Genomic DNA, 14,244 nt, shown 5'->3' on the forward strand with positions numbered 1-14,244 from the left:
GTTCCGACAAAGCCGAAATTACTCATTTTGAAACAATGAGTGCAGGCCGTGCGTTTGTATTGTTATATTGCTTGACGGGGGGGGGATTCCAAGCAGCTTTCAGCCATAAGGCTACTTTGAGAAAATGTCCTAATTAACCCGACACTAATATTCAAAATGTTGAATTTCGGCATAGCCTATAAACTATTTTGGCATAGCCTATAAGCTATTTCGGCATAGCCTATAAGCAGTTTAATTAAATGTAATGTTAGTTGTAAACAAATGGGCTACTTGGTGAGGCTTGGCCTCACAGATACGCTCGTGCCTTAGATGGCAAGAAAAATCTTCACGATATAGGCCTATTAACTGACCGCCCGATTCACGTTGGCTGGGGGGCAGGGGGGGCCATCAGACATTTGTGCCCAGTTAACCCGGCCCTGCCCCCAACAAATCACACCTTCCCCACCTCTGTGACAGCTTAAAAGAAGTCGAGAGGACTCCTAACTCACAGACCTATTCACAAACCGGTTTTGTGGCATTTCGCCATGTTTTGAAATCCTATGCGGCTACAGAAGCTTCCAATCGTGAGGAAGCAATTTTGCATTGTAGGCATAACTAACATGCAATAACGCCACCAACAACAACCAAAACTAGGCTACTCATTGTCAACATGTAAATTAAATGTAACATTATTGTGAATCAAATTAAAATGTTCTCTTTTGCAAACATGGGCATAGGCATAGTAACAGATTAATTTAATAATGTTACAAAGATACTACATCAGTATGTTTCATTAGGCTACTAGGCTATTTGTTTTGCCTTACTCTTGATTAATTTAGGCTAGGCCTTTTTATTCAGTTATTCATCATCTTCTGTCCTTGTGTTGCGCACGCATTCTCAGACCTGCCACCTGCCACTCATCATCGTAAGGGAGGTGTTTGGAATCATTCCTGCGTTACAATCATCAGCCAATCAAGGTGGTCACTTCAGTCAAGCTCGTGCATGAGTAATAATGTCATCCATAGCAACGAAGACTCACTCACTCTTAGTCAAAGATTCTAGAGCGCTCCGCTCCAGAATCTGTTCAGGAGTGGTCATTTTTCCTTACTAAGAGTAGGTCTGAAAGGCTTTGTGAATAACTTAACAAGAGAAACTCCTAGCTAAAATATTTTATTGCTATTTAGGAGTAGCCTACTCCTAGTGGTAAGATAGAAGGTTTTGTGAATATGGCCCCTGGTGTCTAACCCAATGCATAGGCCATTTACACAAAATAATGGTCGAATAATAGGCTACTGATGATCATTGTTATTTAAGAACATGCAGTGCCAGAGGGCACCAAAACATCTTGCTCGAAAAAAAATCATCATACCGCACATTGTGGCGGGTCTGTTATTTAACCTACTTACTGTAGGCTGCGCAAACCACAGGCCTTTATTTTGGGAAAGCCTGCATTCGAGACAGGCCTTCTGTTAAAGAATTTTATATAAAGCGTGCGCTAACAGTAATCCTCCTGCCCCCGATACCACAGCTGTGGATAGTGTGGAATGTTCAAGTAATAACACAATCCAATGTGTGTCTCAATTGTCCCCCGCTGACCACCTCACACATTTCTCTAGATTTTGCAACGACCTTACCTGACACAATGCCATAAAATGCCAGTTTTTAGGACACAGAATAATGTTTGTAATGATACCAGTTAGGCCTACGTTTAACAGTAACATAAGTGTAATGGGCTATTCATTGTCGAAGGTGCATGGTGAAGTGAAATTCTTACTTTGGAAAACAAACATTTGCCGATATCATTGAATAGGGGATAGGCCTACTTGTTTATTTTTTTACATAGCCTACAATGGCCAGTTCAGACAAAGCCAAAATTACTAATTTTGAAACATTTGTATGGTTATATTGCTTGACTTAAATCCCAGAGAGTAGGCTACTGCACCCCACAGTGATGGGCCTAGCGTTCAGTGTGGGGTATAAACAAGCTGAGAATTTAGCGGTGTCACATCTGCCTGTCACAGACGTGGGGAGCTCTTTGAAGCTTGGGATAATGTGGTACAGTTACTACCGTAACAGTATTTTATTCTTACTCTTACTTCTTATGGAATATTTTTTTTTTCAATATTATAAAGGCTTTGTTTGAATGCTGTTGGAACAAATAGTAGTTGATTATAAAGGCAACTTTCTGTTGCAATATTCTGTGTGTTCTGGACTGCAGGTAACTTGTTAAGCCAGTGGTTCTCAAACTTTTTCTTTCATTCCCCACTTTGATCAAGGGGGCATTGACTGATGATAGTGGAGATAACGTGTTATCCCAAGGCCTTTGCAAGTCAGCATCTCCGACGGTAGTCTACCCTATTAAAAAAAAATATATACGTTTTCGATGTCCCAAACAAAGAGCCATACTTTATTGTTTTAACGATCTCTATGCTACTCACCAAAATGTAGGCATGGGAACATGATGAAGTATCCAACTGTCGTGTGTTAAATTATTGGGATTACGAGCCAGTGGTTTTCAAGGATACAAGGAAGTTTATTGTCACATGCATATAGTTACTGGATGTAAGAAATGGGGGTAAAAGTGCAGTAGAAGAGGGACATTTTTCATAATTTCAAACATTATGCGTGACTGACATCGAAATGCAACAGGCTTATATCGTCCTCACATTCGCAAAATGAGGACATACAGACTGCTCAGATAACAGGTGTACCTCCAGTTTTGTACGGTTTTAGTCAAGTTATAGGCCTGTTTACCTTTAAAGGTTCTGCATTCTGCATTTTGCAATGAGCAGGGCTTTCCCTTTTGAATTGGAAATGCTCTGTGTCATTGTGTGTGTGTGTGTGTGTTTCTATGAATTGTTAATCCGGCCCTGCCCCCAACAACTCACCTTTCCACCTCTGGCCTATTGTCCAGGAGGAGGAGGGGCCTGAGGCCTGGACAAAGTCATCAACAGAGTCATAGCACTGAAAGGAGAGGCAACTGGCATGTGATCTTCCCACGGGCCAATGAATGTACAAGTTTTCTCCTGTGCCTACGATATTTAATCCAGTGTTTTGTCAAATTGCAAATTGCTATTCGTTTTAACGAATTTTTATGATAGTATGAAGTACTTTTTGTATAGGCTACTATTTTAATTGGTTTATACTCAATACTTGACCAATGGCTATTGCATCTTTCTATTACAAGTGAGAATGTGGCAGGTGATCTACTGTAGCCTATAGGCTTCATAAAATAAAATAAACGGGTGCGTTTCCCATACAACTACGGAGGTTAGATTTTTACTAACGTGGTACGATGCATCGTTCAACTAACCAACATGTAAGTTACGACTGTTTCCCAAAACTGTCGTACTTACATAGTACTTGTAAGTTTGGACCATGATAGTTTCCAAACTTCAGTAGTCTGGACTAAGGTGGTTAATGATGTTTAGTAGCACGTGACGGGCACACCTGCACATACAGTAACAGAGACTTAATGATGGACTACCTTAGTTTAATCCGTGAAATCTGTTTTCACAGGGTGATCAAGTTAAAGGAATTATCCGGAGTAAAATGCACTTTAGATGAATTTACGGATGATTGGGAGTACATACCTTGAGTTGACATCAAAATCATGTAATTCGGATGTGTTTTGAGAAAGTTCGATTTTACCGTTTTTAGTCAAAACTCGTTAGCCTGTTAGTGACCAGGGCATGTCATTTCGCTGCTACAAAACGCTATTTTTATACCTCTTCTACAGTTCCAAACAACATTACACTTACGTGGTAGTGAGTAGAGGGTCCCTAAAGCCAAACCGAAGTATCCTGAGGTCTTTATGTGGTCGGATAGAGTCCAGAATGAATTTCATCAAGCCAGTACCTTTCCGTAAATGTTGCTGCTGCAGCTAGCATCTTTAGGGGAAAGTACGGACTCAACGTATGTACTCCCAATCATCCGTAAATTGATCCAAAGTGCATTTTACTCCGGATAATTCCTTTAATTCATTGGTTCATATTAGAGATGCACCGATATGGAATTTTAGGGCCAATAACGATAACCGATATTTATTGGTTTGTTGTGGCCGATACCGATACGATAACTGATAATATTACACTTGAAAAAAAATTGTGAAAAGTGATTTGCATTTAATAAGCATAATTTTATTGTAGTAATTTTACCTACCACCAAATGATGGACAGAACTCATAATAGCCCTCAATAGTACGGCAGTCAACAACATAACAGTAGCCTAGCCCTACAGTATGTGTGGCTCCTTTAAGTGAACCTGACGTCAGTGAATTGCGAGTGAGTGGCTAGAGAGTTTGAATCGTTTTCATTTAGGACTAAACGCTCATAAACGGCTCAGCTTGGAATAAGCTACAGTATAGCGACCAAATCAGAGTTTGTGAGGGAAACTTAGGTTTAGTTTCAAATGCGAGTAACTGAATAAAGCTGCAACTCCTCAGACTGTATCTTATGTCCGTCTACTCTGTTGCGCACAACCTGCTGCAGCAGAAATGAAAGGGGTTAGCCCCAAAGGTTTTAATAACTTATTATGATGACCTGTCTGGAACTGAAGCATGCAAGGTTAGCATATTTCTAGGTAATAATACAAAACCCAAGCTAAAGTAATGCAAATATAATACTAAAACACAACTTAGAACTAGGCCTACTTATGTACTCGCCCCACTAATGAGTTTGTTTATTTGTTTCCCCGACCAGCGCGGTAAAGTGCAAACACACCAGCACAAGACGGCTCTAGATAGGGCTAAGCTCCGCTCTGGTAAGGTTAAATGGCGGATCATTCACGAGAGGATTTTGAGATGCAGATTCGCAAATGAACGCATATCCACAGATTTTGTTAGAGTGGTGAAATACATTCACACCGCTGACCTTATATTGAGGAAAAAGTATAGCCAACCAAGCTCAAGTAGCTCAGTGTAGCCAGACGGACCTTATGTAGGCCTACCTTAGGACTTAAAAAAAAAAAAAAAAAAAATTCACAATAATATATATCGGCCGCCGATATATCGTGCATCCCTAGTTCATATAGGCTGACCTTGTAAATTAACCATTGCTTTGAATTAACGTTTAACACATCATTTAAATGTGCTGTTGAAACAGTTGTGTACTCTATTGTTATTTATCCCCTATTCACCCACGCCGTCAATTCTGTGGCGCAGTGCGTTAAGGTCGGCTGATGACAGCCGCCGTTATGCAGCAGTTATCAGTCCCCTGTCCAAGAGTTCGAATCTGGGTTAAGCGTAGTTAGCTTTTGGGAAACGCACCCCTGATGTCTGATGTGTGATCAGTGGAATATGGGGAGGGAAGTGGCAGTGTTTTTTTGCGCGTCTGCAGAAGTCAGCCAAATATGATGTAATTCTGCGGCATAAAGCAGATGTATTTGTTTATTGTACAGAAAAATAAAAATGACATGTCAAGCAGTCAATTGACTACATTGCAGTCAAGAAGTAGGGCAAATTAATTTACGAAACCAAAACGTGGGTCATAGTTGTCTAAGCCTCTATTGTGTAGCCTGTTAAAAACGTCGCCAGATAGTATTAAATCGCCAACAACATGTTTTCTGCAGAAGCCTACCGAAGGCTACAGATTAATTCTGAACAGTTATTTCTCTACTGGCTAAATTACCACACAAGACACTGTTTTGATTTGCGTTTGAGTTGCGTTACCCCCAACACTGACAATAATGTAGACAGCAAATTAAGATATTTTTTTGTTTTGTGGAGCGGCACCGGTAGGCTATCAAAAGCAGATTTCGATTTTCGTTACCACTGTGTAGTCAAGCCTTAAGCCATACCCAAGTAGCCTAAATCGAGGTAATGTTTAATTATGCATGCATTTTGTTATTAATTCGTAGGCTGGGATTCCTCTCGGCAATAATTATGTTTAATGGTAGCCTCCTGCTTTTTCAGAAGGGGCGGCAGGCAGGCTGACAGAGCGATGTACAGTGGCAGACTGACGCACAGTGGCTGAAAGTGGTACTAAAGCTTCACGCAGCTTCACGCCGCGTAATGTGCGACTGAAGTGGCCATTTGAAAGCAACGCCCACTGTATGCTATTATGCTTAAAGGAACATGCCAACATTTTGAGAAATTAGCTTATTTGCAAACTCCCCCAGAGTTATATAAGATGATACATATTCTTGTTGTCTCTGTGTACAGTAACTCACTCTGACGCACCCACCGTTAGCATAGCTCATTGCAGTGGTTGGAACCAAGCCTATAGCTCGTAAAAGTGACTTTTCCTATTTACATGTTGTGAATAGTATAATTACAATGTGTACAAAAGCCAGTGCAAAATGACACAGCGATTTTCTAAGCATACATACTTGGAACTATATACTCAGTGAGGCAAAGCACTGCTACTGCACTGCTAGATTTTTAAAAACACTGACCCTGAACATAATACAGAATGATAATATGGATGATAACTCGGAATGATCCATCTACTAAATGTTTAGCCATAAACAAGGTTGAGCACCTAAAGCAATGACTGTACCTTTCTTGGAGTATTGATCCAAGCTAGGTGAGTGAAATGGGAATCCACAGATACACCAACAACCTCACAGTTGATGTCATGGAACTCATTGGCCTTGTCACTGAAGGAGATTATCTCAGTTGGGCAAACAAATGTGCTATAAAAAAGAAGTCAAGAATAGTAAATAACAAGCACAAATACATTTTTGTTAAGTTAAAAATCAGCCACAAGGTGTCACCAAAACAAGCAGACAGACTTTTTCAGGCCTTTCTTAAGGGGTGCGTTTCCCAAAAGCATAGTTGCTAACCTGTTAGCAACTTAGTTGGTTGGCAATGGGTTGGCAACTATGCTTTTGGGAAACGCACCCCAGAGCAGTTGGCCCAGCCCCCTGGTTACTGTTGCTAATGTCCCACAAGCTTCATAGTTCATGACAGGTCCACAATAATAATGCAATAGCAATGTTTTACAGCGATTCTCACATCGCTGAAAACATTGTACTTGGTTTCTTGCCACTTTATTTACGTTATTTCCATAGTTTTTGAGTTATTCTTAGTCCTTTTTTCTGATTACAAGTCTGCTGATACCCAACGTTAACGTTAACTAACATTAACATTAGCTGCTACTCCATTGGGCTGATAAGCTTGCCTTGACTGGCCGTCTCTCATCCATCGAGAGATTGCTGAGACTGCGAGAGATTTGCAGCTGCCACAACCACCGAGCTGCGGCTGACCTGCAAGCTGCCATACTAGCATCTGACGTTGGGTGCCTGGAGTCTGGATTGAGTGCTGAAGTGGGGAGCTCTGATGGCGACGTCGGGAGCCATGACGCAACAAACTGTTACTGTCTGAAGCCACCGAGCTGCTGATCAGCAAGAAGATCTCCCATCATGATTTCAGACTGTTCTGTTCTTCCGGTGCCCTCCAGACTGCCAGTGAAATCTCCGGGTTGGTCAGTTGTAACGTTAAAGAACTTTGTTGCCATTGCATCGGTTGTGAACACACAGCTGTGCGCAGTTTCACGTGGGTCATCATTGCCCTTGGACATTTTCAGCCGGTTGGAAATTGGACTAATTTAACATGATTTTTCTTTTTCATTTTATTTTCTTCTTTACTTTTTATTTATTAGTTTGTTGTCTGTCTTGTATGTAAGTATGTCTTGGTTTCACTCTGACATACTACAGAAGCTACTACTACTATAGCTACAGAAATTACAATGTGCCGTTTCAAATTCAGTGTCACATTTTATTGTGCACTTTAACATATCACAGCATACTCTCTGCTTGAGGCTAAGATTGTGTTTAACTAGTGTATTGTGTTTAAACTGCAAAGTGCCTGCATTGTCGGCAAACTTTGTGTTCCCCTCAGTTCTGGGGTAGCGACTGCAACATTCGCAGTTCATGGAGTTTGTCTCCTTATAGTACCTCAACCAGCTGAATTCTCGCAGCCAGTCTTCCCGAAAATGGTGGGTTTGGGCCTTTTTCACCACACAAACCTCTGACTGTGAATCATCATCCGACTGTGACACTGTAGACCAGGGGTGGCCAAACTTTTTGGCTCAAGGGCCAACAAAGTGTTGTATCATTTAAATGATAATAATGACAAAGCAATTTTGTTGTAGCAAAATTAATTTCTTAAGAAATACTGTTAATTTGATGCTGTTTAATTTATGTAGAAATTGTGCACTGCCACTTTGAGACTCTTTTGCTAGCTCCACTTAAATATAGCCTATGGCTAGTGCTGTGCCCTCTCAGTTTATAAATGGTCAGTAGTGGGAACTACTGTTGCCTTCGTGATTTCCTTTTAAACGTTTCTTAATAAAAGGAGATATCAATAATCACAAGCCAGCTGGAACCTGCCGCGCTCTCTCTCTCGCTCTTGTGTACGCTCAAACGTGTTCCCAATTAAATGGAATTGCATAACGTAAATGAGATCTGCTGCAATGGAGATTACAAAAAATATCATCTCTATGTAACATCCCGTTTGACATTGACATTGTAAACGTTCTCTAAGAAGAGTGTAAAGCAGTTTTCAGTAAAGTTAACCACAACGTCGTCTATCGCTGGGAAAAAAAAATAGCGAGCAGCCTATGATAACCTAATATGCCGCAGGCCAGATTAATGTGCGTGGCAGGCCAGATCTGTGATAACCTAATAAATGCTTGGCAGACCGGATTAAAGTGCATGGCGGGCCGTAGTTTGGCCACCCCTGCTAGACTCTGGCACTAGCACACTAGCCACAGGTTGGAAGAACGAGTCAATAATTCGCTTGCTCATTGTTCAGATGCACGTAGCAGGTTGTGATATCTGTCTCCTTCCTACAGACGTTTACGCGCACTCTATTGTCTCTAGGACCTTCCCCCTACACACATTAGCCACTTACAGTGGCCATTCCCTATCCTTCTCACACTCATTGGCCTGCCACAGATTCCGGATTCATTCATGCGTCCCTTCCACGTTTAACGTGTAAATAAAGGCTCAAATTTACTGGTCGCACATGTAAGACTAGTTGTAAAATTCAGTCGCACACTCTCAAATTTTGGTCGCAAAATGCGACCATTTGGTCGCAGTCTGGAGCCCTGAATGCAACTTCAAGAATTGCCGACCCGAAGACATCTTGCGAGAATCGTAAAAACATTACCATGTCAGTAGATATAGCTCCTTGGAGATAGTTTAAGTCCTTTGCCTCCACAACAAAAGCATTTCCATTGAGAAGTCATGAGAAGTAGGCCACTTACAATGGCAAAGTAAAACATAAATACATCGGGACTCTACGGGGAGCTCTAGAGTCGCCAAAAATACCTGAAACTGCATAATATATATAACTGCACTGCATAGAAACCTTTAGATGCACCTGTTCCAACTGCTCAACTTCTATGCCCCCTCTTTGTCTCTCTCTCCATTCAACTAGTAGGCTAATATTGATACAAGGCACCTACTATCTAGCCTAGTCCTACCACTCTCGTACATTTCATAATGTACAGAGAGTCCGGCCTCTTTCCATTGCCAAGCGTTAACTTCCTTGAAGGCGATTACTTTGTTGAAGTTTAAAACTATTGGATCTGCCCAGAACCACTCTGGATCTGCCATAACCAATCGCTAACGCTTGGTCGTGACGTATGTCATGCTCAAACTAGCGCACAACCTCAACGTCATCGTTCTCAGCCACCCCCTCTGTTCGCTGATTGGACAGGTAAAATTTGGCCTGAAAAAACCCATGAATATACCGAAATCCCAGACGAAGTACTGAAGGGAAATTAAAATTAAGCGGAAGTGCGTAGGAGGGCGGAGCCAGGCTACCTACTATCCACCTTTCTATCCATCATCTACTTCAAACCATTCATCCATCCATTAAACTATCTATCAACATCCATTAAACTATCTGTCTATCAACATCCATTAAACTATCTACCGATCAACATCCATTAAACTATCTACCTATCAACATACATTGAATTATCAACATAAATTGAACTTTCTATCAACATCCATTAAACTATCTATCAACATCCATTAAACTGTCAAGTCAGTTTTATTTAGTATAGAACATTTAACATGCACAGAGTGCAATTATAAATCAGTACAAAATATGAACGTTCAAGTATGAAAATAGAACTGAATTCTAAAGTGACTGAGTGTTATGTATGCATGTGCAAAGTGTTTGAAAGTCCTGTCAGTAATTTGCAAGAAGCAGTTGTTCAAGGGGGTCCTCTTGTTCTGATGGCACATGTGGTTAGTAACTGTTAACCCTCTAGGCGCCACGGTCGAGTTTACTCGACAAGATGCGGTACTGAATAAAACGGCCGATTTAGTGAAATAGGGTGTCATATTTCGTTCGACCTCCACTCCACTAGATGGCAGACATGTCATACGTCATCCCCGAGTCGAAAAAACGACATGCTTTAAACAAAACTTTCTAGCTACAGGCGCATTGAATCAGTGCGTGAATTACTGGAGCTAGTGTGCGTGTGAGCCACTTTGTCAAAGCGATATTGTCAACGTCAGCGAGTATTTGCATTAGATTATCGTCTAATGACATCAAAAAGGTTTACCTGAAATGGAGTGTTGGGTCTTCTATTCGCGGACCCTGATTCTGAAGGGGAATATCTGCCTTCAGAAAATGACGGTGATTCGTTTAGTGAGGCTTCAGATGCGTCCCTGCCTTGCAATGATGCAGCTGGACAAAGTGAGAGTTTACTCCATAGTTTAGCTTACACCAAGCACAAACGTTGAATCGTTTGCCCAATGTCACTGGTGGGAATAATGTTTCACGGGTTCGGAGTGTTCATCGGGAAGTTAGCAGGGTGTTAGTGGTGTGGCAAACGAGGCTGGAGGTAGCCTAATATCCATAACGCTAGCTTCTGTCTTCTGAACGTGTGCCTCTCCGCAATCGCGGCGACAGTAACGTGGTGGAGCCTTTATCTAATGCCACTGGGTATGTTAGACGAGGTCGAAGTGCTCATAGGACAGTTAGGGGGGAACGTAGAGGCAGTGTAGGGAGTCGCAATGAGAATGACAGTAGGCCTAGTCCGAAGGCAAAATTCTCTCCACTGACGCCGAGCTTGAGGGCAGATCTGGCCATGCTGCTCTAACAGGAGCAGAGGTGGTGACACGGGCAGGAGAGCCATTAGGCCATGTATAGTCTATCACAAGATGATGGGAATGCCGGCCCTGTATGGATAGGATATGGATATGGATAGTCATTATCTCTACAGCAAAAGGCCTGCTACATAAAAAAAAAAAAAATTGTCAGCCATTTATTAGTAATGATTTACACTGTTGATTATCTATTTCCCTGACCATTTAGGACATATATTCTTTTTTGTGAGTTCATGTCCTTGTGATGTGTGTCTGTCAGCTAAAAAAAAAAAAACAAAAAAAACATCAACAAAAAGAAAACAAATACTAACATTGTCTCTTGTCTTGTCTCGTCATCTCACTCCTGATATGTGCCTTGCCATGGCAAGTGAGCTTTTGAACTAAACAGGTCTTGTCTACTTGTGTTTGTGTGTCATCTGAATAATATATATGTGCCCCATACATGGAATCAGAGTGCCTACTGTATGTAGTAAATGGAAAATCTCTACAGCAAAAGGCCAGCCTACCGCTACATGCATTTGGTTTGTTTCTGCCATTTATTAGTAATGATTTATACAGTTTGTTTACTACTTACTATTTACCTGAGCATTCAGTATTGTCCAATATAGCATACAGAAGGTGAGGGACATTTTGGGGGAAAAGAAGTGGTGCATTTTATCATTCAAACATGCAACTTTTCATGAAAATTCTATAATCCAAGATGGCCGCCACCATATGACATCATAATATGCCAATTAGATATAAACATTTAATCTCTACATAAACTTTGGGTCATCCTTAATATTTCTCTAATTTACAGAAAGTCTCTATCTCTTATCACTTTTAAGATATAGCCTTTTGAAATGAAGATGTCAAAATCGAACGTTTCGAAAAAAAAAAACCCTCTGGTGCCTAAAGGGGTTAATCAATGTCACAACCTGTCTGCAATCTGGGGGCCAGGACCCCATTGCAAGAATTTCTGGAGGTCAACAGATTGTGTGGGGGAAAAAACATGCTAATACTATAGCAAAAATACTTACAAATCTAGGGGGTAGAAGAAAAGCACAAGGTATTTTCCTTTATAGTCATCTAGGCTGATCTCTTTAAACTCGCCATGGTGGACAGCAGTGCCTTTGAAATGAGGTGCACTTTGCGTAACAGCAGGTGTCCACTTAGCGCAGGCTTCATGGAGTAGAACAGAGGGCAAAATAAACAAAGAAAAAAGTTAGTTTGTTTTTACTTCCTGCTGGATAATAGTTCAACAGAACATAAGAGTTCAACAGTCCCGCCCCTCCTATGAGAGACGCTTAGTTTCCGGAAGTAAGTTTTCCATTAATTTCTCCCAATCGACGTCTGGAAAAATCCGTATAGAGTTTTAGACCCTGCCTTAGGCTGACCAGCTATGACGTGACTCATAATCATTCAACAATCAACATTTCTCATTTCAAGCAAAAAACAAAAAAAGCAAAATAACAAAAAATTAAAAAAAGGCTAAGGTACAAGCCTGTGTACATTTCCGAGTGGTAGTGGTAACATACTATTTTTATCAAAGAAAGTATTATTAATATAGAAGTTATACTTAACCAGAAACTGACTTAATAGGGTTTACATTACGTCAAAGATCCTTAATACAACCGTCTCTGATTACGTTCTCTTTTGCATACTTCCAACATGGCCGCCACCCACTTTATGGCGACACCAAATTGGGGGGCATCAAACCCCAATCAACACATACAAAATGACGGTAGTCTTTACCACACTCTATGTGAGCATAGAATCGCTTAATCATGACAGCTGGTTTTGAGTCTACCGTGGACAGTTAAGTCCACAGAGATCGCGTTTTTTAACAATGTATTCAGGACACAGACAGCTAGCGGTTGGTTAGGTGAAGTTCGCAGTAAGTGACATAAAATGTTTTAGCCTAAAAAACGGGTGGCATCGCTTAGAGCACCTTTACCGTTACTTCTGGATCGGAGGCTTATCAAAAAAAAAAAAAAAGAGAGATCCCACAATGTCCCTTCGGGGGCTCCGTAGCTGTACGGCAGACTGTTGTTGGCTAAACTAGTTGGCTAGGCTACCGGTCACATTTCACTGTTTAGGAAGTTAATAACTTACTCGTTGAAAAGTTGTTCATGAGAGTTTTCGAGACCCCGAGAGCAACTCCAGTTCTTGAAGATGCTGCTCGAATCTCATTGGCTGCTATACGCTTCACCTAAAGACACAGGAAAATGCGCCCTGATGATTCAGAACATGCATTGACACAGGTGTTGGCTATTATACTGTCAAGGTGACAGTAGTCCTAGGCCTATGAACCCGACAAACGTCACACACAACTCTAGCACAGCTTGGCATTAACGTTAGTCAACTTTACATTAACCGAGATTCCAGCTAACGTTACCAAGGAACTAATCGTGCTAACGTTATACAAACGGTGAACCTAAATGCTTCGTGTGCAAACGTAACGTTATAAATCCAAGACAGTGAAAGCTTGAGGTTTAATTTGCTCTCGCATTATCTTCGTATGAAATAGTAAGAGTTACTGTATGCCCTTAGACTGATGCTAGCAAAAATAATAAACTATAACCAAAAACTGTTTCATTGACTCAAAAGGAGCTATTTGAGTTAATTACCACACTGCCGAGTAGTCTTCCTGCGTAAAATGCCATGCTATCAAACGTTGCGCGTGAAGCACAGTATTCTGTCAGATTGTGATTTCACACTTCTTCTTCTTTCATTTATTGGCAGATTACATCGTTTAATTGTTGTATACCGCCACCTACTGTACAGGAGTGTGTAGAGGGATGCTATTGGAATTTTTGGCTACTCAATCAGAAAGGTGTAAAATAAATCTAGAGATAATAAATAATAACAAAACAGAAACCAACAAATAAACAACCAATCAAAACAAAACAAAAATGTAATTCTTTTCATTAACTCAGTGTCTTTCAGGAAAGCAAATAAGGCTCTAATTCTATCTCCATTCCTTGTTCCCCAAGAATATCATCTATGTTCTCATCCAATTCTTGCCAAGTTTGTCTCTGTTCTCTGTACCACCCACATCTAAACAAAACATGACCCACATCTTCCTGTGTTTGGCACTCTATACATAATCCATCACTTTTTCCTATCAGTTTAAGTGTTGAATTTAGTCCTGTGTGTCCCATTCTTAATCTTGTGTACACTATTTCTTCTTTTCTATTTTGCATATTCATTCTT

At 40.8% G+C, this 14,244-nt stretch overlaps 1 protein-coding gene across 1 annotated transcript in view; it reads right to left on the reverse strand.

Moving 5' to 3' along the window:
- The window catches only part of prdx3 (peroxiredoxin 3), a 43,359-nt gene extending 29,572 nt beyond the window's left edge, over nucleotides 1–13,787 (reverse strand). Inside the window, exons 1-4 of the mRNA XM_048269139.1 lie at nucleotides 13,659–13,787; nucleotides 13,144–13,240; nucleotides 12,069–12,210; nucleotides 6,477–6,612 (exon numbers count right to left, since the gene is read on the reverse strand). Of these exons, the coding sequence (XP_048125096.1) occupies nucleotides 6,477–6,612; nucleotides 12,069–12,210; nucleotides 13,144–13,240; nucleotides 13,659–13,694 (411 nt within the window). The 5' untranslated portion in view covers nucleotides 13,695–13,787. The remainder of the gene's footprint in view (nucleotides 1–6,476; nucleotides 6,613–12,068; nucleotides 12,211–13,143; nucleotides 13,241–13,658) is intronic.
- Between the last annotated feature and the right edge of the window lie 457 nt (nucleotides 13,788–14,244).

This window comes from Alosa alosa, chromosome 18 (genome assembly GCF_017589495.1).
Source record: "Alosa alosa isolate M-15738 ecotype Scorff River chromosome 18, AALO_Geno_1.1, whole genome shotgun sequence".
Taxonomy (NCBI): Eukaryota; Metazoa; Chordata; class Actinopteri; order Clupeiformes; family Clupeidae; genus Alosa; species Alosa alosa.